This window comes from Boleophthalmus pectinirostris, unplaced genomic scaffold, assembly GCF_026225935.1.
Source record: "Boleophthalmus pectinirostris isolate CB_2022bp ecotype Guang Dong unplaced genomic scaffold, ASM2622593v1 HiC_scaffold_1239, whole genome shotgun sequence".
Lineage (NCBI taxonomy): Eukaryota > Metazoa > Chordata > Actinopteri > Gobiiformes > Gobiidae > Boleophthalmus > Boleophthalmus pectinirostris.
Genome location: NW_026571028.1, coordinates 1 through 25,000, shown reverse-complemented (window position 1 = coordinate 25,000; position 25,000 = coordinate 1). Strand labels below are relative to the sequence as shown.

Below are 25,000 nucleotides of genomic sequence, written 5' to 3'. Positions count from 1 at the left end.
AGTTTCACAATACACCTTTAAAATGGCTATGCCAATCTTTTTCCATATAGTTGAGCGAAATTAGTGTTCCCCTTGCACATATAATTGTAAAAGCTCTTGAGGTCAAAATGAGGCCACTGTCAGCTATCTGCATGCAGATAGGACTAAACACTTAAAGTGTTTAGTCAAACAGTCAGAAAGTGTGCTGTTGGCATTCCAGTTGGGTTTAGCTTTCCCATAATGGCAAAACTCGACTCTGGTCTCTGAAAGTTTGAAATTATGCTTGCTTGCTTTTAAGTCTTTGCAGTGGATGTAGAAAGTGAGGAACAGCCCTGAACAGCTGCACACTGTTTAAAATAAACTAGTTCTGATTTTCACATTTAAGACAGTTAAAACAGGTACTGTGCCTTTAATCTTTGCTTTCTCCCTAAAACACAAGTTCTAATAATGTTTAAATGTGGTTGCTAGTGACAAACACAGTCTCTCAAAGTGTGGATCTATTTGTCTGTTATTTGTTTTTATGATTTGCATGTTTCCCTCCACACTCCCCCAAGAGGATGATTTGGAGAGCTGCCTTCAGGCCAGAGCACAGAGACACAGAGACGAGAGGAGGGGAGGAGGAGTCCTTGGGCGCAGATAAGAGCTCAACTGTCAGCAAGGCAAATTTCATTGTGGCTTCTTGTGTATCGGCATGCCCCACAGATTTGAGTGCTTGTGAAGGCAATGCTTTATCTGCTGTGAACAGTCAGAGGGAGGATCAGAAATGGCAGCAGTGGCACATCCATGCGGAGACACTAGGGAGGCATGTAGACAGTTAGCCAGCGGATATTTGTAGTCAAAACATGGATTTATTGCCTGGCTACAGATTGTCATTTTTTATGAGAAGCAACTGAAAAGAGTAAACCTTAGCCACAGTCACCATATGACATGATCCTTTGAAATGGTCTTGAATTATGTATTAGTGAGGTGTAAAGTCTTAATAGCTTGCAGAGACCAAATTAAGGTAAAACTACTTTTACCTGCATAAATACTTGTTTTTGCACGAACTCCTGTGCAGGTGTAGTCTTGTGTAGTTTGGGTCATTTTGGTTAAATACATAGAGACATGTAATAACTTTAAGAGCTTTCACTACGCCCATTTTTTACTTGACCAATCGAGGAAATGTCTTTGGAATGAAGAATTTATATAGTTGATTATAGCCCTATTACTCTCCATAACATGTAGATACAAGTGTCATCTTTGGTACTTTTAATAAAACCTGTCATACTTGTCTTGCCAACAATACAGCAATAAAGACACATTTTCTTATACCAGTTTCAACCCTGGATCATGCTGTGGGTGGATGACTTTATTTGCAGTCAAAAATCTGCAAATAAAAGTAATGTGAGTAAACTTGTAAAAGAAGAATAAAAAAGAAAGATGAGTTTAGTTCTTGACATGAAGACCACAAAATTAAGTTCAACCATTGAATATGTCAGAAAGCTTTGTGCTGCTCAGTTTTCCTTGTAATTTTAGAATGACCCTGAAGTCATTATAGAAGAAATAAAACCACGCCATGGAGCCAAAGGGCCCTTTTCTGTCAGTTACACTGCAGTGCCTTAATTAACAGTGGAGTGCAGAGAAGCATGGAGTCTAACTGTGGTAAAGTATCGTTACAAATAAGGATTTACACATGAGCCAGAGAATCAATCCTGTAAACTTGCTGGCATTCCTGTTCCTCTGCTCATGTCAAGACCGTCTGCAGGCTACCAAGAGAAATGCTACAGAGGCAAAGGCAAGTGTTTACAGTGAATTTGTCCAAGCAGATGAGTCATCAATTTCAGCTGAAGCACTAATTAAATGCTGTTTAACCACCAGCACTGTCTTAGCAGCCGAGCAGAACTTTAATTAATTGTATTGAAAGAATGCAAAATGACACAATACCAGAGGGTAAACCCATTAAAATGTTCACACACAAAACTGCACAAACTATTAAAGGTAGAGTATAAACATAATAAAAAAAATATTGTAGGTTTAGGCATGTGGTAAAATGTTATTAGCTAAAAGTGCATCTCTGAAACATCCATTGTAATATGATTTTTTGTTACATCCCCCAGAGCTACTGATGATATGGTCATTTGTATAGAATTTGTCTTTCTTCAGTAAACGTATGTATTTGTATTTGTGTATCCTATTAAAGTTGAAAAGCTCTAAACTGTGAGCTGAATGTAGAACCAAGATCCAACCATCTGAAACCAAGATCCAGTATAACCTTCATTCATCCGCCCTCACTGAACTCAACCAAAATAAGTCTGCCTCTAATCTCATGTTTTATAAAGTAATCACCAATAAAGATTGATAGAACTGTAAAAAGGGTTTACAACATGCTAAAATAACATGAATTTGACACATAGACCTCAAAGTTATTATTGTTTTTCAGACGATTACTGGATTCTTGTGCTTCTTTGTCTTCCCAGAGGTCCCAGAGGTTGTTCTGTAATCCCTCCATCATTTCAGTGTGTCACCATTGATCCAGTCTCTCTCAGGAACAAAATATCCCCATGATTACTATGCTTCCTTTCTGGTTTATCTCCATTTTGATTTTGAATTCTGTTTTAAAAAAAATAAACAACACAATAACATAACTCTAACCCAAATTTTAAACAGACTGACAATCTGTTAAAAGCATGGATCTATTAAAATAAATGTGTTAAATGTGCAGAATAATTTTAGATTTAATGGTGTATGTATTTGCATGCAGTGTATTTTGTGTTTAAGGGTATTTTAGCCTTGCTGCAAAAATGGGGAGAAAAAATAGAGAATCGAATGCAGATTTTACAATATGCTGATTTGACTGGACAAAATAGTTACTGTCAACCCCATTTGGGTCAGAATTACTGTCTTATTTGTACAGCACATAGTTGATCCTAAATCTACAGGGACAAAAAGTATCTCAGAGACAGTAGCTGTCTACTGACCCGTACACAGACCTGTGGTCATTAATTAGTGTCCAGCCCTGTCTTCCTGTTGGCAAAGTACTCTGTACACAGAGTCCAACTATCTTTATTGTCCAATCAGAGCTGGCCTTTATCCAGCCTTAGAGGACACTGAGGGAGCCTTATCTCATAATGTTGTCTTGAAGTGTAGTTTTAAAGGAAACATCACGCTTAATCTTTCTAATAATAGATGTTGAGTTTTATCAAAATATTAAAAATTGTTATAATGGAAAACTTAAAACTGCTTCTGTAATGGTATGTTGTTAGAGTCTAGGTTACTCACTGTGCTGTTGTTACGGCCAGGTACACTTTGTATATTATGTAATATAATATTGGTTTGCAAACAAAGGTTCTGAATTGAACAGCTAATTGGACAAACAAACTGTGGGAATGCAATTTCTTTAAATACAAACAGTTTGCAATGTGGACATATTTTCATGATGCAGGACCCATATGAAAACAAAACTCTATGAATGTATTTGTTTATTTCAACCAAATGAAAACTAAAACTTGAAAAATATAAATAAATGAATATTCTAAAGCAGATGCTGACATTTCATTGGGAGCATTTCAAAGAACTTACCTTTCATTTTTGTAAATGATGACGTTTATTCAGAGCATTAAACTGAACATCTTGTACATGCTTTAAACTGTGGCATTTGGCTGGTCATTAGCAATAATTTTTTTATTTTTTTTATTTTTTGGAACACTGCAGTCCTCTGTGTTTAGCAGGAGGCAGTGTTTACAGTGGAGGATGGTGGTGCAGAGAACCCTGCATTACCATTGATTGGGAAGTTAATGAGTGTTCGCTGTTCACTGGGGGTTAAGTGGATCACTCCCAGTCTCCCATCTCATCTTATTCAGACTGCTATAATACTCAGAGACTTTCTCCTGAATGCACTCTTATGACCTTCTAGGTAAACAAATGCCAATTTGCGTGTTTTATTATCTTTTTCTACACATTACAAGCCAATTAGCCATCATGACCATCTTCTTTACATTATTTATTGTGTTTTATGATTATGTCATCATGCATGTTTACAGATGAAAAGTGGGAAGTGAGTTGGTTCAGACCACCCTCATCCTGCCACATTCATCACCTGCTGCCTGTTCTCCTCTGCTCCTCCCTTGGTTTGATAGTGACTACTGCAGACCCGGAACACACCTCTAGAGATATATGATCCCCTCTTTGTGGAATCATTGCAATTTTGTCATTGTCATCATTAAATCAGTGTCACTTCTTACTGTAGTTCCTTTGCCTTGTTTTAACAAGTGAATGGGAATAATAATGATTTGCTATTCACCTCACCAGTGAAAATTATCATTTGGCTGACACTTAATCTACACCTTTACATTGCTCTATTACATACTGATATTCTCCTCAGACCACCCCTAGAGCCTGTCTACCAAGTTATTTTTCAGGCTAACGTGTGCTCTGTACAAGGGCAGCTTTAAATTAAGGGAACAAATTGCTTTAAGTTGAAGTTGACATGGCATTTGCTATGCTCTTTAGAAATCTACTGTATGTACTATTGTTGGTGTGAAATGTGCCACCATCAGCGCCCACTCAGGCTGTCAGGTAAACACCACAAGTGACCCCCGCATTTTCCCAGTGGATCTGTTTCTGTGATTGTACATAAATAAGCCCTGACACTTTAACTGTTATGTATGTGACTCTCATTTTTGCCCTGTCACTGGCTTTTTCCATCTTTATTTTGAAATAGTATCAAACTCTAAAAACCTCCATGTTAAGGCCAAAGTAGAAACCAGAAAAAGGTGTTCCTTCGTATTTGAGCACAAGGTAAATAAACTAGATGACTTCCATATTGACAAAAAGGTAATTGCTTATAAATGTTTAAGGAGATGAGGTCAACTTTGTAGTCACAAATATAAAACACCACACATGCATAGCTGTTGACTTGCTCCTATTGCTCCCATTTCTGCCTTTTTTCTATTGTTGTCAAAGATTGCTATAACTTGTGGTATCAGTGTATACTACAAAAGGCATGGGATCAAGGGCAACCCTTGAGCACTGAACTGTAACAGGGCTGTCCAAACTTTTTTGCCTGAGAAAGCCAAAGTGAAATGTAAACTAAGCATGCCAAAAATGTAATTAATTCTCCTTTTCATGTGTAAACCTGTAAATGCCAGGGTCTCCCAACATGACAATGCATTTCAACATTAGGATGTTTTTATATCAATATAATGACATCATGTTTAGAGTCAATGACTTTTGAAGCCGGAGGAGCAGTCAGCTGTGCCTCATCGTCACAGCAATAACATCCTCATGCAAGCTGATGTGGGGGGAAAATGGGGTTGATGCCCTGAGAAGAGTCCTAATATATTCCTGCATATTGCAATTACATGGAACATTTGTATTCATGTTCATTCACTGCATCTCATTCATCTGAGGTGGGTTACATATTAGCATACATTTTCTGTGATCTTTAAGGGCTTATCGTGGCTCAATAACTAAGATTTTGCTTCTTAGTTATTTTTAATTTGTGTCAGGGAAAGTTATCCTTTAAGTTATCGTATTTAAAAAGCATTAAGTCTCCTTGGTCATTCAATATGCTGATTCAATTAATCTATTGTAGCAAGAAATGCTGGATCGTTTCTGTCCCCTAGTGGCTTAGAGGCTGTTACTGTACCTTAGAAGTGTTTTGTATACAGTGTTACATGGATCTACACTGAAAAACGTGATCTTCTTATCTTTTGCTCACTAATGATCTGACAACAGTCTTCTACGCTTACTTGAGGAAAACATTTAATAGCCAATTATTTCTTTACTATGTGACCATATGAAGACAATTGATAATTGTATAGAGCTATACACCTCAAAGGAGACCAAAAAAGACTTTCACCTTTGGATGTGAAAAATTGAGCTCTGGCCTGTAGATTCTGTAGATCAGACTTCTTCAAATTTTGTTGTACATATAAAGCAGAACACATGATTGAAACAATGCATATAGTTACTTATTTTCTCACACTGCACCCAGTGCAACATCAGTGAATATTTGCAATGGCCATATAAATATAGTAGCATGGCCAATCCTTCTTAACGCCTGATCTTGTGAGATCTTGGAAGCTAAGCAGGGCTGGGCCTGGTTAGTACTTGGATGGGAGACTGTTGGGAAAATCAGGTGCCACAGTGGGGGACCAGTGGAAAAATTGTGTATGAGTGTTGGTCAGAGGTGTTGATGACATACATTTCAACTTCACCTCCATTGGTCTGCCCCAGAGCAGCTGTGGGTGCAACAGTAGCTTACCACACAGAGTATGCAGTAAAGGAATAATGTACGGAAATGTAAAGCATCTAGAAAAGCGCTATACAAGATTAATACATCTAAATTGTTGTTATTATCATAAACATATTGTGAATGTACAAAGGCACATTGCACATTTTGAACAAAACTAACTTCTGAAGATACTTCTTATGAAAGTAAAAGTAGGTCTCTACTTTGTAGCACCTGATTAAGTCTGGCCACTGCAAATGTATTTTAAACAATACTGCCATCTAGTGTAGAATACGTTCAAGTACACACTAGAATTTGTTAAATCGTTTTTTTTTTTTTTTTTTTTTTAAAGTTTAATTAATAGACAAGGCATTTATATAGGCATATCGACATTGTCGGGGGTTCTGTCACATTTTATAGGCTACTGTTCATTTTACTGTTACATATTTTACAACACTCACAACAAGGTTATTATAACACTCTTCAGCATTATATCTGAAATGATCTAAGACTCAAATTTAAAGTGATGTGGAAATGAAACAAGTGAAACTTACCTACAGAAGTGGATAGGAGTAGCCCCACATTTTTCTTTGATTAGGGGTTACTTTAAACTAATTCAAGAGTTTAAAAGTAGCTTAAAGTTGTGATCCAAATAAGTACTTAAGTAAAAAGTAAAGTACTCCAAGTATGTGCTCAACACTATTCGACAGTTACGCCTACTGACTGTAACCTAATTAATGACTCTGACTTAGGCCACAACTGACACACACACCCATTCTTTTGCAACAGTATCGACATCAAAGAAGGAGCTGTGTTGCTGCAATTGTAAACAGCTTTTTAAAAAATATGAAACATACTTTTTTGAAAGTCATAATATTAATTAGAGGGATTGTTATTTCTCCGTCTTGAAAATGACAGCCCCAGTATTTTAAAGCAGCTATTGTTCAACTCTAACAAAGAGGTTATTAGACATTTCACTTGGACATTGACACATTTCAAACCACTGATGCGTTTATGTAGGGCATGGGAATCACAGGGTCCCTAGCTATTAGATGCAATACACAGCAGAATTACATTACAATATAGTGATGCTATATATATATATATATATATATATATATATATATATATATATATATATATATATATATATATATATATATATATATATATATTATATATATATATGATATATATTATGTTAGCTGTATCACACAAAGATTTCTCTCCAAATGAGCAACAAAACTGTGTGTGCTGTCATCTCTTAATCACTTTTGTAAAATATACAAAAACAATCACGATAATATAAAAATATTTTGTACATCCTAATTAATTTGCATCAACATGATACAACAATACGGACATATAAACGTGACTCGGAACAAAAAAGGCCAAAAATCACCTCTTCGGATCGTGCCTCTCAGGATCAAGCCCAGAAAAAGTCAACACCAAATTTGCAAGCCCAACACTACTTGCTCCGTCCATGGACCCATCGCTATGCCCATAAAGCCCCGCCCAGTCTCGACGCTGTTTGTTGAGCTGTCCAATCACACATAGGTTACAAAGATTGACGGGCCAGTCGGGCGATTGAATTTGGTTTCCATGTGGTTTCCAGGAAGCAAAGTCTGGCAAAGCCTACCCTCCTCCCACATGTGAGCTCCATCGAAAGCACCACGCGCAGCAGGCGGAGAGAGAACCGGTCTGGAAGGCAACGTCATTCCTCGGACCACCGACTCATCGTAGCAGAGCGGAGCGGAGCGGCGTTGTCCGAGGCAGGTACGGCGCTATTTTTACGTATTCCAATGTGCAGCGATCGTCGACCTAGCAGAGGGTATTGTCTGTGGGTTTTCCGGGATAATTTAGGTGAAACTAGGTCGTATTAGATAAGAACAGGGTGGACGCTAGGGCCTTGCAGACAGTAGGCCCGCTTTTCTCCCCGCGCTGTGTTGATCACTTCTGCCCAGAGTGGTCTTTTCCTCACGGTCTGTGGAGCAGCCTGTTCCGTTCAGGTGCCTTATATCAGACACCTTTCCGCGAGTTGGGGGAGGTATTATTTCCGATCAGCTTTGCAGATTCGCTTGCCATTCAATTTGAATCTGACCATCAGTCTTGTTTTCATTGTTAACTAAATCCACTTTACACATTTTATATCCTTTTAGGTGCTGAAGCTGTTATAGCGGAAAGATGGCGGACGACCCTAGCGCAGCGGACAGAAACGTGGAGATATGGAAAATCAAGAAGCTGATCAAAAGTTTGGAAGCGGCCCGCGGGTGAGTAATCTATCAACAGATACCGCATGTCATCTACTTACCAAGTGGAGTGGAGTTTTTGGCGACGATGTGTAATGAGTACCACGGGAACAGCTGGAGGTTGGATAAGCGGGCCGTTTTGGGAGTGGTAGCTTCCACGGCTAAGCTAAGTTAGCTTCACTTGCTAGTCCCGGTTGTCAGGCTTTGTCGCAATTACTCGCGTGTCTGTGAATGAGCGCTCCTTCATACGGTGTAATATACACGTATTCACACTTTATTCCTCGTTATGGCCACTGTCTTGTAGAGTGTCCGTATTTGTGAAAGGATTGTCATATGCGTGGCTAATGAGACAGGCTAATAGACGTCATCGCTGGTGAGAGGCCGCCATGGGTGTCTTTATCAAAAGAGCACGTTGGAGCTTACAGAAGGCCGGCTGCCTACTGTAGTTAACACTTGGCCACCATTCATCGATAATAACAGCCAATTGCTCAATGAACACATCCCTAATGCTAAAGAGTAGCGCTGCCTGCCTGGAACACTGATTTGATTAGACTTGGCCACCAGCTTAAACCTTTATAACCTATTACTTACTTAACACATGCTAATTAATTTTTAAAATACGTTGTTTTATTTTGGGAGCTGTCATTCGTAGCTTTATGCGCCATCATGCCGTCAGGTTTTACAGAGACTTTGCTGTCCTTTGCTTGACCGTCTGTCCTATTACATACTCATTATTCACCCTGTAATCAAACAGATGTTTTGTGAAATCCTGGTCAGTGTCAATTTATTTATATGTATTGCTATACCAGTCATGTGGATGTATTGCAATTGCACATGTGCTTAGTTTGTTCCCTTCAAGGACAGATTGTGTGCCAAAAGTCCAGCTCATTTGGCCTTCGTTTAGTCAAGGTGATAATTTCCCCACAGCTACTAGCACTGGAGTTTGTTTGGTTAAATACATATTTGTAACATTATTATTACATGCTTGCTTAAAATACTGTTCTTTTTGCCTATGTAATAATTGTCATTTTGCATTGTGTATTTCCCCAATCTTGATATCCCCTATAGCAATGGCACCAGTATGATCTCACTGATCATCCCTCCAAAGGACCAGATATCCAGAGTAGCCAAGATGTTGGCCGATGAGTTTGGCACCGCATCGAACATCAAAAGCAGAGTCAACCGGCTCTCTGTTCTTGGGGCCATCACATCTGTACAGCAAAGACTAAAACTGTACAACAAGGGTATGGTTATTATAAAACTAAAATATTTTTGCTGTTGGTTATAAAATTGAAGACTCATTTTGACTACACTCCCTGGACATTATTTATCATGATGTTTTGGCAAACATTCTTTATTTGATTTTTATTACAGTGCCACCAAATGGTTTGGTTGTGTACTGTGGCACCATTGTCACAGAAGAAGGAAAAGAGAAGAAAGTTAATATTGACTTTGAACCTTTTAAGCCAATCAACACTTCCTTGTACCTCTGTGACAATAAGTTTCATACGGAGGTAGGGGTCTCTTATTAATGTTTAGTGTGTTTCAGTGTACTTATACTTAAGTTGTTTTTACACACAACACAGGCATTGACCGCTCTACTCTCAGATGACAGCAAGTTTGGCTTCATTGTGATTGATGGCAGTGGTGCACTATTTGGTACACTACAGGGGAATACCAGAGAGGTACTGCACAAGTTCACAGTAGACCTTCCCAAGAAGCATGGTAAGTAAGGCATTTGTAGATGACAAGGTGTTTATACTCTTGATATAGTAATTAAGACATTTTTCATAATTCAGGGAGAGGAGGACAGTCTGCTCTTCGTTTTGCTCGTCTGAGAATGGAAAAGAGACACAACTATGTGAGGAAAGTGGCTGAAACAGCAGTGCAGCTCTTTGTTTCCAATGACAAAGTTAATGTTGCAGGAATGGTCCTGGCTGGATCTGCTGATTTCAAAACTGAGCTCAGCCAGTCTGACATGTTTGATCCAGTAAGTCCACTGTTCTCTGTAAACAAAGAGACTGTCATGTTTTTAAATTAACACTGTACTAACCTTTGTTTCGATAGAGGTTACAAGCCAAGGTATTGAAGCTAGTGGATATTTCTTATGGAGGAGAGAATGGATTTAACCAGGCTATAGAGCTATCAGCAGAAGTCCTCTCAAATGTCAAGTTCATCCAGGAGAAGAAGCTCATAGGTGGGTTATGATTACCTCAAGGCCATGGACATATAGTTGGACATACCTTTTTAAAAAAGTCATTGTTTTCTTTTTATTTGATTCAGGACGATACTTTGATGAAATCAGTCAGGACACAGGAAAATACTGTTTTGGGGTGGAAGACACACTCAAAGCCTTGGAGATGGGAGCAGTGGAGATCCTTATAGTCTATGAGAACTTGGACACCATGCGCTACATTCTACGTGTGCATGGGGCTGAAAGCAATGGAGCAGAAAATGGTAAGCATGCAAAACTAGTCACACTGTAAACTTGCTATGATTATAGGGTCACTCACAAAATATTATATTTTTTAGATGAGAAGACTTTGTACTTAACGCCAGAGCAAGAAAAAGACAAATCTCACTTCACAGACAAAGAGGTTAGTATTGCACAAATAAAGCATTGCCTTGATTTGTGTGAGTTTTAAGTTCTTTTCTCTTGCTCTTTTGAAGACGGGGCAGGAACATGAGCTTATTGAGAGCATGCCATTGTTGGAGTGGTTTGCCAACAATTACAAGAAATTTGGAGCCACCTTGGAGATTGTCACAGACAAGAGTCAAGAGGGTTCCCAGTTTGTCAAGGGCTTTGGAGGCATTGGGGGTGAGTTTAGTTTAGTTTATTGGTTTATTTTAACAGGGACCATGTACAAACACATTAATCTCATATAAGAAGAGATCTTTTACATGCTAGTTTCCATCTGCAGTCCCTGAGCAGGTTAACAAACAAAATACATCCAAGTATCCCATCCATTTACAGCCAAACCATGCACTCTCCCACTCTTTGATTTAAAAAAAATTACTGCAGCTTTTAATAACTTTGATGAAGTGGAGCGCAACAGTCCCACCTACCTTTCCAGTTGCAGATATAGAATTCTGATCAGCTATGTGGTAGGTAATAATATAATAATAAATTGTTAAGTGCTACAGTGTAAAAGCAAATCATAGATGACATATTACAATAAAAGAATTGAATTACTGTAAGACTATAATGTTGTTCAAATGCACACTGTAACTTTTATAGTGGGAGAGTGTGCCACCTACTAATCTTAATCTCCATAGAGATGTTATTGCTTTATGTTCCACAGTATCCATCTAGCATTTATAAAATTACAGATTTTATTTTATTTTTTTTAAACTGTAACTTGGCCCAACAGTGTCACACTGACACCAAGGAGATGTAATGCCATCTAACCTCTCCACAGAGACGAGCAGGTGACAGCCCCTCTACCAGAAAAGTTTATGTTACAACAATAGAACCCAGAAATTATGTCATCATTGATGAATCGTAGCAGGCTTCAAAATGAGTGGGACTGACTCAAATATCGTTGTTACAGTTCTGTTCTCTGTTCTCTAGGAATCTTGCGGTACAGAGTGGATTTCCAGGGCATGGAGTACCAAGGAGATGATGATGAGTTCTTTGATTTGGATGACTACTAGGTAGTCGGTGACTGATATTGGGAGAAAAACACGAAATGGAATTAATGAAGAATTAAGGAGAGGCCTCTCTTGCAGCAATTGAGAGGTGCAACAGCATTGACCTGACTGTATACAGTACAATATGAGACCCATTTTCCAAATTTTCTGTTGCGTATGATGTGAACACAGATCTAGTGTACACATTACAGAATACATCACACAGGCTGAAGAGGAGTGTAATTTCCAGTGAGGGAGAAGGCCCTTCCTGAATAAATCCCTGCCTTAGAGTGCTGGTTCCTTCCCCAGTTGGATTGGACTTGACTCATTTTCTTATTTTTTTTTTCCTGCTCCCCTCCATTTTGAACGAACACAACAGCAAGTTCCCAGATTCGCCGCTGCCCTTTTCCTGGTCTAAAGATGAACTTTGGACTATACAAAAGTATATTTTCCTCCATTGCCTCATAATGTCCTTCCTCTTCTCTTCTATGCTTTCTCTCTATATTTTGCATTTCATTTTTTTACTGGTAACTGCTGCTGTTGTATTTTATGAGAGTGGGGGATTTTTTTTACCTGGGTTTCTGTAGAGAAAGGGGGACAAAGTATTAAATTTAAACTGCTGAAAACCATTGCTACCTCTTCATCTGCTGTGGTCTGTTTGCTCATTGGGGTAACCCTTGCTTCTTAAATCTTTCATATTGAACAGTTAATTTGCACTTTGCACAGTGGGGTGAGTTGATGCATAATGCACAGGACTATTAAACATCTTTTGTCCCATCTGCAGCCCTCAACAGGCAAAAACAGCATGTACATGTGTTCAATTTTAATTAATTTAAATGTGTCCAGTTTTAATCGTTGGCGTGTTCACACACATGGACATAGAGATGTCTGTTTTCAGGAAACTTAAACTTAGCAAATCTTTTGCAGTGTGTATGTTTTATTATCCCAAATGTAAATTATGTCCCCTGATGTACAATGTGAAGTGACTCCAAATGACCACTAGAAAACCCAAGGCAAGGTAGTTTAAGGACAGTACAGCTGCCATAGTTCATTTAAATTACTAGAGTTAAAACCCAAAATATATAAATGACCTATAGTGTGCAATAGTTCATGATATAGCTTTGCGGGTGATTGATTTTGCCTTGGTGAATTCTTCTTGGGGATAGCAACAGCATCTTCATCCATTTGCCCTTTTGTTTGGGGGAGTCACCGGGGAAGCCTTGGTAGCACGGTAAGCCAATCAATAACAGGCAAAGCTATGAAACCACTCCTCTCTTGATAAAGCCTACCCAATCAGCACCGTTTACAGTTTCATGGGCGTTCCCATCCCCCACCCACCCTTTTGACACTGCCCTACCAAAGCTGTATGCTTGAACGGAGTGAATGACGTCTCTGCATTTGCGGGCCGCCGACGCAGGGCTGGGTTTCCATTTTCAGAGCGAGTTTCGGGGGGGATCGTCAACATGGAGCCGGAGATGGAGGACAAAACGTTAGAACTAATGGTAAGTTCAGTTTTAATATGACAACGTAAACCAAAGAAGTGTCGGTTTTTCTGTCGATATTGGGTAAAAACACTGAAGCTGAAACCGATGGCAGGAGCGGGCAGGAGAGGCGGAGGAGAAAGGAGGGGGACCAGAAATCAGAGAGAGAGGGCCTGAAATTATCAATACATTTAACCCAAAGGGGTTACTTGTATAAATCTAAATAGTAAACAGTGTTTGGATAAGGTGCTTACTATGGCAGTCCCTGTATTTACAATGTGGTTTTATTTACAAAGAGGCCAATTAAACGGTTGGTGTTGATCGTCGGACGAAGTCCAACCTGGATCGTCGAGGAGCGTTCACTGCGGTGACGCTGCGCCACTTGAGCAGGGCCCTGTCTGCTACCTAGCCTAGAGCTAACACCAAGTAGATTGAAAACTATCCCGTAAATGTCCGCCTATATTAGCTTTTTTCATTATTCCAACTTCTGGCACTTAGTGGCGGATAGTCAAACAAGGGCAACGTTTTTTAAACAAGTAATAGATGTTTAAACATGTTAGCCTGTTTATATTTTGGAACTGCGTAGAAGGAAGTATGTTGCTTTTTTCATTCACGAGTAGCAATGTAGCAATTAGCTTAATAGCTAACTTGCTACATGCTACGTATATTGGGCTGCCATTCGGTTGTAAATCTGGATTGATATTGATTCTCAAAACACGTTTGGATTTGGCCTACTTATATTTTGTAATTTATTTTAGATTGCTTACATATCCCAACAGGTTAAAAAGTTTGCTAGCCGACTAGCCTGATGGCTAGCGGTAGCCTCTTTATCAGTAAAATCAAGGGTCAAAGTGGTCGTGCGGCTCATAAAAGACTACCAATTCGTTTCATATTATGTAGGATTGCTGTGTTTTTCATAATGCCACAAAATATTTCGCGGGAAGTATGCCCGAGTATCGCAGGGTTTAAAAGCAATCGTTCACAAGCATCACTTTATATTATTCGAGGTAGATAAAGCTTTTTGTATTTTGCCCACAGATTAATAATCCCAATATACTATTAAACAGCTTCTATACATTAGAAGAAGTTGCAACTAACAAAGCACACAAATTAAAACTAGGGACGGTAACAAGTGCAGTACACAAACTACAAGTGGACTTGTGTAATATGGATGGCAGAACAGAAGAGGTAGTATACTTTGTACATAATCGGATCTAAATTGCAGATGCATGCATTGCCCCCTCTAATTCATGTCTAATAATGCTTCTGTGTGTATGTATATCAGTCAGTCTTTGTTGTGTGGATGAGTGTTTTTTGCACTCACTGCCAATGTGTGTGTAGCTCTAATACTGGTTTTTCCCTCACTATTTCTCCCACCTCCTCCCTTGTTCCTCTTTTACTCACCTACAACAATTACCAACCTGACATTGTTTATTTTACATAATTTCTTTACTACAATCTCTTGACTTTTCTACCTGTCTTTGTCTTCCTCACGACTTCACCAATCTGTCCATTCACCTCCTTTGGTTTGCTGTCCCTGACCCTCCATCACTCCTTCATGCCCACCTCGCCCTCCTCCTCCCGTCTCCCTACCCCTCTCTCTTTCACACAGTGCTCTGTGCCTCGCTCTCTCTGGCTGGGCTGCTCCTCGGTGGCTGAGAGTTTGTGTGCACTCAGGTGCCTGCAGAGCATCCCCTCCACCCGGGCTCACAACCAGGTTCTGCCTCTCTCCTCTTTAATTCTGCTGACCCCTTCCCTCCCCCTCTCTCCTGATCATTGCCCCACCCTTCACTGTGCCACTCACACCAAATTCCTCATGCCACCCTGGTGCAGACTGTGCACAGTCTAAGCACTATCATCTTTTTGCTGTTCTTTCTGCCCCACTGAAAGTCCAGATGCATCAAGTTCTTCTATGCTGTTTACCTCACCATTTAAATAGTAATTACACTAATAGTCTCCCGAACATCACTTATATCAAAGAATTTTATGATAAATCAGTGCATCAGTGGTGTAAAAACAACAACTTGAGAATTTCTGGAGGTGTGAGGGCGGAGGTGGGGGGGCATGAAGCTCTGAGGTCACATGCTTATCTGCCTGGCTACATCCTTAATGTCTTTCTCCTCTCTTCCTTTTTTTTTTCTGCTCTGCATGGCCATCAACATCAGCAATGTCATTATTGTCTGTGTCCTGTTTGCCCCTTTTCCAATTTAACCTTATCACTTATTGTGTATAACACTTCATTCAGCTAATTCTCTGAATATTATAGAAATACTCAACTGTCAAATCACGCTTGGGTGTAAGGATTTAATTTGTATGGTTACTGCACCACACAACTTAATGTTTCCTCAGTTTTCTGTCTATATACTGTTAAGCCACGGTCTGATTTAGGTTCATTTTATTGCTTCTAATGACAAAGAAGCAGGCTGTTTTCTTTTTGTTGCAGGCCCCAGTTTTCACTCATATGTGTACACCTGTGTTTGTACATGCACGCCTCAGAAATCATGAGAACTACCTTTCTTTGGCTGTGTTTTGGCACATGTGTGTCGAACTACTTTGACCCTTTCTGTGCCTACAACAGATGATCTTCAAAACTACATTCCTTACAAGGATATATTTTGTTTTTGTTATTTCAGACAACATCAGGTATGGAGTCCCAAAGTCTTGTGGATGACCTGTCACCAAAGAAGAGCACATTAGTCAAGGTAAGCACATTTAATTTGCATCAAATTTACAGGGATTAGGTAGTTACATTGAGTTCAGTTTGACAAGATCAAAAAAGCAACTCTGAACTATTCCAGCTGCACTAATCCCAGACAGGCTGAATTAACTTCATTGTTGCTGTGTATTGGCATTAACCCTCCATGAAAAACTATAGAGAGGAAATGCGCACCTTTATTTAGATGCTTGACTCTCTGAAAATCCATGAAATTGTGGGGAAGTCAAGTCCTCTATAGCAAATCTGCAGCGTAGCTAATCTCTTTTGATAATATGAAAACAGGCAAACTAGTAGCTCTTAGTTCTGGCTCCATAAAGAGGCACAGCATAAACCTGAGGCCATGTGCTTCACAGGTGATGGTCATTTTTGAATAGCAAAAATCACATACCAACTGTCATCGGTATGCAATATTTAATGACAAAGCTTGTAGAAGGACATATAACATATCTTAACTGATATCTTCCTATGTTAGGTTATTTATAATTTGTTCATTTTTAAGTGATAATACAGCAATTGTGTCAACAGGAGAACATTTCCTGAATATGTGATGAAAGTGTAAGAGTTGTACATGGTTCAGACCAGTGATCTCTTCCACAAAAAAATAAGCCTTGATAATAAAACCAATTTGTAGTTTTTGTAATCACCACATTATTTGTTTTTATGTATAAATACAACAGTAGAAAATTGTTCTTACCATTTGCAGATTAGTAATGGTCCTGTGGTGTCACGCAAACGTCCATCAGAAGGAAACTATGAGAAGGAGAAGGAACACTGCATTGCTTTGTTTGATCAGTGGTCAGAGGCTGACCAGGTGGAGTTTGTTGAGCGCCTGATCTCCCGGATGTGCCACTATCAGCATGGCCACATAAACTCCTACCTCAAACCCATGCTACAGAGGGACTTCATCACTGCGCTGCCAGGTAAAACACCAAGTCTACACAGGTTTGTCCAAAATCCTATACTTCACCACTAATATATATTATGGTGTATTCCAGCTCAAGGTTTAGACCACATAGCAGAAAACATCCTGTCTTTCCTGGATGCACGCTCACTGTGTTCAGCCGAGCTGGTGTGTAAGGAGTGGCAAAGGGTCATATCTGAAGGAATGCTCTGGAAGAAACTCATTGAACGAATGGTTCGAACGGATCCCCTCTGGAAAGGCTTATCTGAGAGACATCAGTGGTAAGGACATTCATATCCAGTAACAAATGATAAAAGTGGGACAAATTCTTAACTAGCACCAGAGTTATGTGAATTTGCATTTACCACAACTACAACCACAAGAAAAGAAAACACAACTTGTGTGTGTTTATAAATACTAAAGGGCCCATATTACGCTATTTCTTGATCTGTGTTGTTTCCTCAACAAAAACATACCTGTTGTGTTTTGTTCTGTCAAACTGAATCCACTCTGTCTGGAACAGAGCATTTTGAGCTTGGGAGATGTAGACAGACTAATAATGTAGGATTACTCAAACATGTGAATGAAATAATATACTGATATGTTTTTGAGGAAGTAACAGCATTCTAACAAGGCTGTCCAACTTATTTCGAACATTGCTGTGGGCGCTGCCATCAGCATTCTGGTTGGATTATTTTGTATGGGGCTGCCGATCTTGACAGCAGACCAGTTCAACATGGACTATAAAGCAGTTTTAAAGGCCCCCAGAGAATTGGTGCAGTGTGACTTGTTGGTGCACATGAACATTGAACCTTTAACACAAATGAACCGATTTTACGTCATGTCCCAAATTCTCCATTGACATGAATGGGATCCCTGTTGCACCGGAAGTGCCACGACCAAAATGTGCGGTTTAGGAGCATTTAGAGACAAAAGTGGTCCGGAATAAGGTGGCTAGAACCATTAACTAAAAGACACAACTTAAACTAATAATGTTCACATGGTGCTGTGTCATGATAGGTTTTTTTTTTTTTTTCCTTCATCTATGAAAACTAATATATTATTTCCTATTTAGTATATATATTATCACATTTATATTTCTCTATGGGGAAGTAAAGTTGTTAAAATTAAAGAACAAACACCTTTTATTTTAATGACAAAGTGAGTGGTCAAGTGTTCTTTTAAATAACGCTGTATTCTCCTTTTGCAGGGAGAAATATTTGTTCAAAAATCGTACAGCTGAAGTTCCACCCAACTCGTACTATCACTCTCTTTATCCCAAGATCATCCAAGACATAGAGGTAACATATTATACATTAGGCCTATGTTATCTCTTACGCCAATTCCTAAATTTATGCTGGCTCTTCCCTTTGTAGACTATTGAGGCTAACTGGAGATGTGGCAGACACAACTTGCAAAGGATTCAGTGTCGTTCAGAAAATAGTAAAGGTGTTTATTGTCTCCAGTACGACGATGAAAAAATTATTAGTGGCCTTAGGGACAACTCCATTAAGGTATGTGTACATGAACTACATAGTACTACAAATACTAAACATTTGTATTAAGTGACCTATTCAAAGGATTTTACAGATTAGATTACATGTTTATGTCCAACCTGTTCCATGTGCAACATTTTGTTACTTATACAATGTACGTTTTACCAAATTGGAGAGAGAAGAGTGCAATGTATTGCTCAAAATTCTCATGCTCAAAAACATTTTAAACTGAGTTGTTACACGATGCAACAAAAATCAAAGTACGTGTTTGGAAATCTAGGATTGTTCTTTTAGTGACTTTTGTTTCCCATAACCCTCTCAGATTTGGGACAAACAAACCCTGGAGTGCCTGAAGATCCTAACTGGTCACACAGGGTCAGTGTTATGTCTACAGTACGATGAGAGGGTCATTGTTACCGGCTCGTCTGACTCTACTGTCAGGTACACATCTTTTTTCCATTTGAGTCTTAAGTCTTTAATACCCAAATGTACTCAGCTGTAAAATGTAGGTTTAGTAATGAAACAGAAGGAGATCTGGGCTCAGAGATTCTCACATTGGTTTGCTAAAGATTCTGGAAGTTTGTTTTGTCCCAACATACACTTGAAATCAGAATTATATGTAAATTACATACACACATAAATTTTCATAAATGAGGCCCCGAGTTATTTAGGAATTCAACTCTGTGCCACAGCTGGTACACTGGTAGAGCCAAACTAACCAACTTAGAAGCCCGAATTGTTGAAATCAGCTAAGGTTTGGCTTGCACACCCTTGCTTGCTCCCTATTTTGTCTATCTAGCATCATGATAACTCAAAGTGCCCCTCAAAATCTTGCATTACATTTGCATTGCAAATGTCTTTATGTAACTAATTGTTGAAAGTAGTTTTGTTTTGTTTTTTCATCTTAGTCAGATGTCCTATTACTACTACTACTTTTTTTAAAACTCAATTTAGATGGCTGGCCATTGGGTGGATGTTGACACTTGGTTGGCTTCTGTACACAGAAGCTCAACATTAATTCTCTTATTACTTCACACTTCAGCCCTACTCATTGGGCAATGTCCAAGGAAAATGTGACTTCACGTCCATAGCAACAGTTTGACATGTGCTTTGTTTATTGGTTTGGTGTCAGCTTTTCCAGTGTTCTGCACTTGATTCGGAGTGCCCAGCAGTGCAGCTCCACTCCTGTCATGCACTCACTGCACATGTGTGAAACATGACCAGTGCTCCGATCTAAAGCTAATAAACACAACTCTTATGTTTCTTTTGTTTTCTGGAGCTCCATGACATAGTTTTTCCATATTTCTACTGCAGACTTTATATATGACCGCAATCTCCTGATGCCTTGTTCGTCAAGTGTACTTTTTCAATCTCTCTTTTTTTTTAGGGGGGTTTTATGTTAATGGGTTGATGCCTGTTTATCTGCAGGGTGTGGGAAGTGACAACAGGAGAAGTTCTCAATACCCTGATTCACCACAATGAGGCAGTGCTCCACTTACGTTTTGCTAATGGCCTGATGGTCACATGCTCAAAGGATCGCTCAATTGCGGTATGGGACATGGCATCTCCTACGGACATTAGCTTGCGGCGTGTCCTGGTCGGACATCGAGCTGCTGTCAATGTGGTCGACTTTGATGACAAGTACATTGTGTCCGCCTCAGGGGACCGAACCATCAAGGTAATATACAAATAAAGCATTTTACATGGAAGGTGAACAGTGTCACCATTTAAAATGTTCATGAATCTGCTCTACAGGTATGGAGCACTAGTACGTGTGAGTTTGTGAGGACTCTTAATGGTCATAAGCGGGGCATTGCATGTCTACAGTATCGAGATCGCCTCGTGGTTAGCGGTTCATCAGACAACACAATCCGGTAAGAAACTGTTTATTTTGAGTAGAGATGTAAAATAACATTGATCCTCAATTATCTATAATGATGATGAGGGCAATATATAACCTTATACAAATATGTAATATATATGCAAATATTTAATTTAAAGGAACAATGCATATTACAATGTGAAGATACCAGGATTAGGCCACTCTCTACTTTCTATCTGTAGTCCCTGACAATATAACAATTATGATAGTGTGGGTAGTGTTGTATTTTAGTTTTTGTTTGTCCTCGAGTGAAGCACAAAAGAGGGAGCCACTGTCTGTGTGAATGGTCATGTATGTGTGTGTGTGTGTATGTATGTATGTATGTATATTTTATAATATAATATAATTATATAATTATATTATATTATATACACACAGTTTGGTTTATTGGTTAAAGATCTGTTCATATTATTCTAGGTTATGGGATATAGAGTGTGGGGCATGTTTGCGAGTCTTGGAAGGTCACGAGGAGTTGGTGCGCTGCATTCGCTTCGATAACAAAAGGATTGTTAGTGGTGCATATGATGGGTAAGTTTTGTGTATTTAAATCTTGATCATAAGATCCTTATCTGTATTACAAGATTTTGAATAAAAACGCACATGCGCACAAAATCCCCTTTCTGTATGTGAGAGGGATGGAGCAATATTGGGGCTGTATTGGCTCATTCTGGGCCAGCCTGGCTTGAAACTATACTAATGAACATAACACACTGCATTGTAGCCGTGGGTTAATGTCTATCTGTTGTACCCCATTCACAAACTCAATATGGGTGAAGTGTCTGGCATAAAGGCACGATAACAGCCAGGTCAACACAATCAAAACCCTGTCATAACTAGATAAAACATTTGCACTTTTTCTGAATGTTTGACATTATATCTGTGTTTGACTCTGTGTTTGTGTTTGTATTTTTCATTTTTCAGTAAAATCAAAGTATGGGATCTACAAGCAGCACTTGACCCCAGGGCTCCTGCCAGCACGTTATGTCTACGCACTCTAGTGGTTAGTGTATAGTAACATTTATTTAACACTATTAAGTTTTTCAGCTTGGCCTGTGTGTGTGTGTTGGGGGGGGGGGGTGTAAACTTTAAAATAACATTTGTCTGCTTATAATGAGCCAACCCCAGATGGGCTGAGAATTTTTTATTTTTTTTAAAGCATCTTCTCTTCTTAACCTTTTAAATTAAATGGGATGGCTGACTGATTGAGATTGAGATTTGTATAGTATTTAAACATTTTTTTATTTTTTTCCAAGATAGTCAGAGGTGCCTTACCATTATACGAGTGAGATTTAAGACTAAATCTTTGTTATACCAGGAGCACTCTGGTCGTGTTTTCCGGCTCCAGTTTGATGAGTTCCAAATTATCAGCAGTTCCCATGACGACACTATCTTGATCTGGGACTTTTTGAACGTCTCCACCAATGGGCAGTCAGAGGGTCGGTCTCCCTCACGCACCTACACCTACATTTCAAGATAGCAGGTAAAATGCTATTTTTTTTCTCTTCTACACCTTGAGAATAGCTTTGTTTGTCACTTCATTATTCCTTTTGTTTCCTCTAGGTGGCGCAACTTACTGCACCTTTTTTTGGAGGAGACCCGGGCTGATTGGCTGAAGATGGGCGAACCCATCATGGAAAGGAGTCCTTCTTTCTCCTTCTCGTCATCTCTCTGTCCATCTCCCACCTGCCCCAAGACCTTTGACTGTTAAGCTTGTGTCCATTGCCTGCTAGTACCGTGACATGCACACACAAAGATCAACACTGATTTAGATCACCTACTACACAATCAATGCAAATGTCCCAAGAGGTTTACCTTCTAATACTAATTTATGTTTGTAAAGTACACTAATGTCAGTATTAACATTGACCTTATAGGACCCACACTGTCCCCTAGACTCTCATTATAACAGCAGCTTATGCTCCTCCTTTACAGCCCTGCCAAAAGAAATGGAATTGCTAATAGATATATATTTATATATATATTATACAAATGTACACACAATGGCACAGTTGGACAGAGGATGACTGGAGCTATACTGTGGGAGACAGAGACTCTTTAACTTGGCTCTAGGAAACGGGGGAAGGATGGGAGCCCCTCTACACTCGTCCCCTGCCCTCCTCCAGCCCCCAGAGAGGCACACGCGCTTGGAGTGGGGGAGCACACACAATCTGTGTGTTTGTGTATGTGGACTTGAAGCGGCAGAACAGACATGCATGTGTGAGGTGCTCATGGATACAGGATCCTTTTGCGCCTCTGCTTTTGTTTCTCTTAATTCTGTCTTTCTTACTGTTTTTTTTATTACTGTTTTCTAATTTTATTTGAGTATTTTGGTTCGTACAAAAAACATTATAAGAGCAGTCCCTATTGTCGTTTTCCTGTCTTTTTCTCATTCTGCTAACTTTCACTCATCTGTCCATCACTCTTCCTTTTCCATCTACTTTGTGCTTGCTTTGGTTATGAGAGAAGCTGGAACTCAAGAGCTCAAAATTAGCTGTAACAGAGTTGTCTTGTCAAAATTGTGTTGTATATTAAAAATGATTTTTTAAAGAAGAGAAATTACCTTATTGTGAATAAAGTACTTGACAGTGGTGGAGTGTTGAGCCAACTGGAACATGAGTGAATGTCTGTTCTCATCTGTGTGGGTGTAGGCCTGATGTCATGAGATGGTACACGCAATTAAAAGTTATTCTTACGTCGTAGGGAAGTATAGGGTAAATCTAGGCTAAAATTGCAACATTTGGACATTTTTATATACATATTGGAAACGTGCCCTCGTAGATACTTGAAACGTGCCCTCGTAGTTACTTGAATAGCCCATTAAGTATTACATGTAACAGCCTATTAATACAGTGAGTTATTATAGTTGTATTTTAATCACCGCGCAAACCCCAAACTAGTCAATCAGAGCACAAGCAGGTCAGGTATGCTTTGCGCGCAGGCCTACATCCAGATCCCAGGTCTACGGCGCCATCCAGTGGCACCATGAGAAAGGCCTATTGAACTGTTGCGTCCTGGGCATCTATAGTGCACGTTGGGCCGCTGAGTAGCCCAGAGAGCAACACCTACCTGGTGCTGGGACATTCCCAGAGTACAGAATAGCCAGCTGGCTTTATTTTGTTATTGACCGAGCACCACTTGAAAACATTGGATCGCCGGACTGAACTTGGCGCAAAATGAAAACTGGTGAGTAATTTTAAGACTTCGGCCATGGCCCAGCAACCTGTTACCATAAATTATTCAGCTGAACTGCATTTTTTGTTGATCAACGTTGGTTAAAATGTGATTTTTAATAATTTTTTTTAAAGAGTAATCGCACAATTTCAACGATTCAAAGTGGGGGGAGATTACATCAATTATAGTGGCAAGTGTTGCAATTTAAAAAAACTCTTAATGCAACTCTCCAAACTTTTCATGTGTTTATAGTGTCGAGGGCCACATGTGGGAACTAACGCCATGCGGTGGTCCGAGTCAAACATTCCGATAGGGGCATACAACTACACAAAATATTCAAGCTTTTAACGTTAATATGTAATTGATCTTACAAACATGTTTTTAATTTATCTTAGGATGTAAGAGGTTTTTGAGTAGCACTGGCTCCCATTGGTAATTTGGGCCAGTTCACCCACGGCATAAGGCCGTAGCTTAACATTCATATTACACAGTGACTTTACTAGTAGATGTGGTCTTTGAATGTAGTCTATTACTGAATGAAATATTGTCGCTTAAAGTATTGTCAATTATCCCCTGCATGTTTATTGGCAGATGTATTTACTGCAGACACATTCGTGGAGAGAAAAGATGACCTCACCCCATGATGGACAGGAGTGATCAGGTGATCTCTTATGGTGAGTGACTCAAGTCTCACTGGCTGGGCTTATGCTGGTACTGGTTAATAGCAAAATGTGTAAAGTTCTGACCAATCATTAGACTCAGATGGATTCAGAAAGGGTTTTTGCCAATAAAACATCTGAAATGCACTAACAAATAGGCTATAAAATCCTGATTAAGTGTACAGGTGGTATTCAGCTGGATAGATTCCCTTATTTGATCTCTGAAGGGCAATTCTGGTAGCCAGGCTGGTGCCACCTAGTGCCTTTGCTCAATTTCATTTCTCTTCAGCGACTAGGACAGGAATCGGAATGCACTAGACGGTTTGCAAGAACCCCGGAAGTGTAAGTTCGGGCACCAGCCAATCAGCAAAGAGCCATACATTCTGTGTTGTCAATGATTCCGGAGATCAAGGATTTAAAGCCAGTACAAAGAAAATGTTTGGTGAATTTTAACAAGGGGAAAGACATTATTGCTCTTCTTCTTACAGGATTTGGGAAAAGCTTAATATACCAGTTAGCCCCGTTTGTGGTGCATTACATACCTCACGACCAAATAGCAGCGATTGGTTAAATGAAAAAAAGTACCCGTCTACCATCGAGCAAATTAATCTTAATGGTCAGACAG

The 25,000-nt window shown here is 39.4% G+C and overlaps 2 protein-coding genes across 2 annotated transcripts; both read left to right on the top strand.

Annotated features, from left to right (window-relative positions):
* Nucleotides 1–7,811: 7,811 nt before the first annotated feature.
* On the top strand, nt 7,812–12,698 carry etf1b (eukaryotic translation termination factor 1b). Its single transcript, XM_020925355.2, has 11 exons — nt 7,812–7,966; nt 8,350–8,460; nt 9,508–9,683; nt 9,814–9,953; nt 10,026–10,164; nt 10,239–10,429; nt 10,507–10,636; nt 10,723–10,896; nt 10,972–11,036; nt 11,110–11,257; nt 12,011–12,698. Exons 2-11 carry the CDS (start codon nt 8,375–8,377, stop codon nt 12,091–12,093), a joined length of 1,332 nt encoding a protein of 443 aa, XP_020781014.1. The 5' UTR covers nt 7,812–7,966; nt 8,350–8,374; the 3' UTR covers nt 12,094–12,698.
* Nucleotides 12,699–13,420: 722 nt separating this feature from the next.
* fbxw11a (F-box and WD repeat domain containing 11a) lies at nt 13,421–23,161 on the top strand. Its single transcript, XM_020925354.2, has 13 exons — nt 13,421–13,571; nt 16,184–16,252; nt 16,970–17,186; nt 17,262–17,448; nt 18,378–18,468; nt 18,544–18,681; nt 18,986–19,104; nt 20,092–20,341; nt 20,419–20,537; nt 20,963–21,073; nt 21,467–21,545; nt 21,861–22,025; nt 22,106–23,161. The coding sequence occupies exons 1-12, from the start codon at nt 13,533–13,535 to the stop codon at nt 22,020–22,022; spliced, it is 1,581 nt and encodes a 526-aa protein (XP_020781013.1). The 5' UTR covers nt 13,421–13,532; the 3' UTR covers nt 22,023–22,025; nt 22,106–23,161.
* The last annotated feature ends 1,839 nt before the right edge of the window (nt 23,162–25,000 follow it).

Coding starts and splice junctions, on each gene's coding strand:
- etf1b (XM_020925355.2), top strand. CDS start 8,375: ATGGCGGACGACCCTAGCGCAGCGGACAGAAACGTGGAGATATGGAAA. Junction 10,637..10,722: donor CCAGGAGAAGAAGCTCATAG/GTGGGTTATGAT, acceptor TATTTGATTCAG/GACGATACTTTGATGAAATC. Junction 11,037..11,109: donor CTCACTTCACAGACAAAGAG/GTTAGTATTGCA, acceptor GCTCTTTTGAAG/ACGGGGCAGGAACATGAGCT.
- fbxw11a (XM_020925354.2), top strand. CDS start 13,533: ATGGAGCCGGAGATGGAGGACAAAACGTTAGAACTAATG. Junction 17,449..18,377: donor TTATCTGAGAGACATCAGTG/GTAAGGACATTC, acceptor CTCCTTTTGCAG/GGAGAAATATTTGTTCAAAA. Junction 21,074..21,466: donor GTTAGTGGTGCATATGATGG/GTAAGTTTTGTG, acceptor TTCATTTTTCAG/TAAAATCAAAGTATGGGATC.